This window comes from Gekko japonicus, unplaced genomic scaffold, assembly GCF_001447785.1.
Source record: "Gekko japonicus isolate JY-2015 unplaced genomic scaffold, Gekko_japonicus_V1.1 scaffold1112, whole genome shotgun sequence".
NCBI classification, from domain to species: domain Eukaryota; kingdom Metazoa; phylum Chordata; class Lepidosauria; order Squamata; family Gekkonidae; genus Gekko; species Gekko japonicus.
Window position 1 is genome coordinate 468477 of NW_015168080.1, and position 3762 is coordinate 472238.

Here is a 3762-nt window from a genome sequence, read left to right on the forward strand (position 1 = left end):
TAGCCAGGAAAAAAAAAGATTAGTTAATTACAGAATAGGTTAATACTGGCTGAGATCTTCATTTAAAAAAAAAACGAACAAACAAACACCTTCAACCAAAACAAAAAGAGCTGGGTAATTTGGTCCCAAGTCTGGAGTCTGTTAGAAAATGTACATTCAATGTTTGGTCTTCTACGCCTTGATGAAAGATCAAGTTTCACTTCCGGGTTAAGGAATCAAAGTAAACAAGTAATGGTCAGTTGCCTAGAATTAACTTCCTCTGTTCTCCTCTTGTACGTATGGACAGTTCATCGTTATACTAATGCAAAGCACTTGGTATGTAAGTGAATAAAGAGACTCCGTATAAGCCCTCGGAAATAGATGCAGTGTTATTTTTTTTCCTTTTAAAAGCCCATGTTTTTAAGGCCACAAAAAAATCTGCTAAAAGTTTTATTTTGTGTGTGTGTCTTTAAATTCACCTATCCTCCGAACGTCCCCCTTCCGTGATGTTCAAGAGGACCCATTTACTCTCACTGTGTCTGTAAACACTGGAGATCCTGGAGGTCTGGCCTCCCCTCCCTGTCGATTTGTAAAGATCCAAGGCTGAGCTCGAACTACATTCACAACGAAGAAGAACTCTGAGTATAATCTCTTATCATAAGCGAGTCATATTTGGGCGAGGAAGGGATGCAAAGGGCCGATTCGGACGCCGGCGAGCTGGGCGAGCCGCTACCAGAATCGACCGAGTCCCTGAAAGGGGAAGGCGGGGTCAGAGCCACCAACTCTTCCAGCTCTGGCTTGGCAATGGCCGGCGGCACTTCCGTGGAAGGCCCTTCTTTGATGCTCCCGCAAGACGGCTTCCGGCTCGACTGCGATGCGCCATTCACCTCGATGGCTGGGAGGGGCTGGATCTCTGCAAACGTTGTCATGGTCGTCGGAAGCTGGATCTCTCTCGGGATCAGGTAGGAAGAACACAGAGGAGTGGCCACCATCGTTCCCGGCGTGGTGGTGGACAGCATCATGGAGTTGAGCTCGCTGATGTTGGCGGTGAAGCGGGTCACCACGCTGCTGATCTGCTCCATCAGAGAGCCCTGGGAACAGCTGCTGCGCTGGGCTTGCTCCGTCTGGAACGTCGGGACGTCGTCTTCTGTCCGGCTAAGGGAGGCAGTCCTCTGGCTGACCGTACTGATGGGAGAGGGGGTCTGGGCTCGGTACTGAGCGGGGTAGTGCTCCTCCGCTTCGGAGACGTCATAAAGCGTCTTGGCACTGGACTCTGGGAACGTGGTGGCGGCGACGCCGTGGCGGCCGCCGTCTGTGCTTTTCGAGAATGGCTTGATCACCGCCGTTTGGTTGGGGTTCTCCTTTTTGTTGATGTGGATCGACAGCCGTTGCCACAGGTGGGCCCCCCGGCTCGTGCTCTTCTCATTCGGGGCCCACGTGACTGATTTCCCATTGGAGCTGCAGAAGGAAAGAGAGAGAAAGAGAGGCAGGATTTAAGGGCCCGTATTTGGAAAGACTTATTGTGGTGGTGAGTTAAGAGCATCGGAGCCCCCGGGTGCCATTCTTGCAAAGCTGATGTTGCACAATTTGCAAACTGTTAATGAAATAAGCAAACGTTAAACATACTCCTGGCGCAAGCAAATATGGCTGTTGTCGATTGGCCTTGAACCAAACAACCGCGGCACCCCAACGAACCAGCTTCCCACATCTAAACCATGTGACCACCAACGGTGTTTCTTTCTACAACCTTTGAAGGATGTAAATGGCTTACAGGGCTCTTTTTGTAGAAAAAGCCCAGCAGGAACTTATTATCATAATAGGCCACACCCAACCGCAGAAACTCATTAGCCTGTTAGTCCACACCACTGACAGCACCGCTCGTTAGCACATTAGGCCGCACCCCCATGTTACCAGAAGTGTGGTCATCCAGCCACACCCACCTTTTGTTTCTTATTCTGTTTACCTTGTTTGTTGTCAAAACCCAAGGCCTTTTTTTGTAGCAGGGACTCCTTTGCGTGTTAGGCCACACACCCCTAATGTAGCCAGTCCTAATGAGTTTCTGCTGTTGGGTGTGGCCTGTTATGCTAATGAGTTCCTGCTGGGCGTGGCCAACTCGGGAGCCAGCCGGAACTCCGTTCCTGTGCGTTCCTGCCCAAAAATAGCCCTGGCTTTTCAGACAACCTACCCGTTATTATCATATCCATTTTACACATGGGACAGTAAGGTTGAGAGAGAACTAACAGTCCAAGGCCACACAAGGGGCTGGTTCCCATGCTTCTCGTTCTGGGACAGGCATGTTCACCTTTTCCATCACACACCCGTGGGCATGCCACATGAAGGCCCAGTTTCCTTGCTCTCCCCACTTTATAAGTTATAGTTAGTTCGTTAATTAAAAATACCGTATGGCCTTGAGTATAGATAAGCATATGGAGCAGAGGTCCATCAGTGGCTATTAGCCACAAGGTATAGACAGGGGCTCTGGGGCAAGTGATGCTCTGTCATCTTGGTGCTTGGGGGGGGGGTCAACAGTGGGAGGGCTTCTAATGTCCTGGCCCCACTGCTGGACCTCCTGATGGCACCTGGTATTTTTGGCCACTGTGTGATACAGAGTGTTGGACTGGATGGGCCTTTGGCCTGATCCAACATTGGCGTCTCTTATGTTCTTATGTTCTCTTATAGTATTGCCGGAAGATCCCAAGATAGTCTGGCAGCCAGAAGTTCTAGCTCTTTTAGCATTATGAACCACTAGGTGGTGAGCTAAACTTGTCTTTTTAGGCAAGAGATGTTTCAGAGGTGGTTTGCCATTGCCTGTCTCTGTGTCACACCCCTGGTATTCCTTGGAGGACACCCTTCCAAACACTAGCCAAGGCCGACCCTGCTTAGCTTCTGAGATCGGGCTACCCTGGGCTATCCAGGCCAGGGCGTTACTTATAGGGTTTTTTAATTTATACCCCACTTTTCTTCCCAACGGGGATCAAAAGCAGAGTGCAAGTCATCCTCCCTCCTCCACGCTATCCTCACAACTGCAGCCCTGTGAGGCAGGTTAGGCTGAGAGAGAGCACAAGGTCCAAGGTCACTCAGTGACCTTCCACGGCAGAGTGGGGAACTGAACCTCGGTCTCTGAAATACTAATTAGTCACTCCAACCACTGAACTGCACTGACAGCTTTGGTGTATCCCTCTGTGTGGAGCAGCTCTTTGTGTAGCAGGAACTCCTTTGCATCTTAGGCGACACACCCCTAATGTAGCCAATCATCCAAGAGCTTACAGTAGCCCCTGTAAGAAGAGCTCTGTAAGCTCTTGGAGGATTGGCTACATTGGGAGATTGGGCGTGTGTCGCCTAAGATGCAAAGGAGTTCCTGCTACAAAAAGAGCCCTGCATCACCTTGTTATGTTATGCCCGTGAAAGAGAAGGTCACCCCGGCCCAGAAATCTGGGGATGAATAGGGACCGTTCATTTCTCCCCAGCACCTGGGAACACAGGAAACCAGCTTCCCGTGCAATTATCTACTGTAGCAAGGCTGTTGGAGCCACATTTGAGGCAAAATCATAGGTGATGCCATTTCAAGGCATCATCTCCACAAGGAGAGGCAGTTCGGCGTAGCAGTTCAGAGCGGTGGACTCTAATCTGGAGAACCGGGTTTGATTCCCCACTCCTCCACATAAAATCCTGCTGGGCGACCTTGGGTCAGTCACGGTTCTTTCAGAAATGTTCTCTCAAGAGCCGTTCTCTCAGATCTCTCTCAGCCCCACCTACCTCACAGAGTGTCTGTTGTGGGGAAAG

At 50.3% G+C, this 3762-nt stretch overlaps 1 protein-coding gene across 1 annotated transcript in view; it reads right to left on the bottom strand.

Moving 5' to 3' along the window:
- Positions 1–599: 599 nt before the first annotated feature.
- GRM5 (glutamate receptor, metabotropic 5) overlaps positions 600–3762 on the bottom strand; it is a gene marked incomplete at its 5' end in the record, with an annotated part of 96278 nt that continues 93115 nt past the window's right edge. The window contains one exon of the mRNA XM_015414683.1: positions 600–1437. Coding sequence (XP_015270169.1) covers positions 600–1437 — 838 coding nt within the window. The remainder of the gene's footprint in view (positions 1438–3762) is intronic.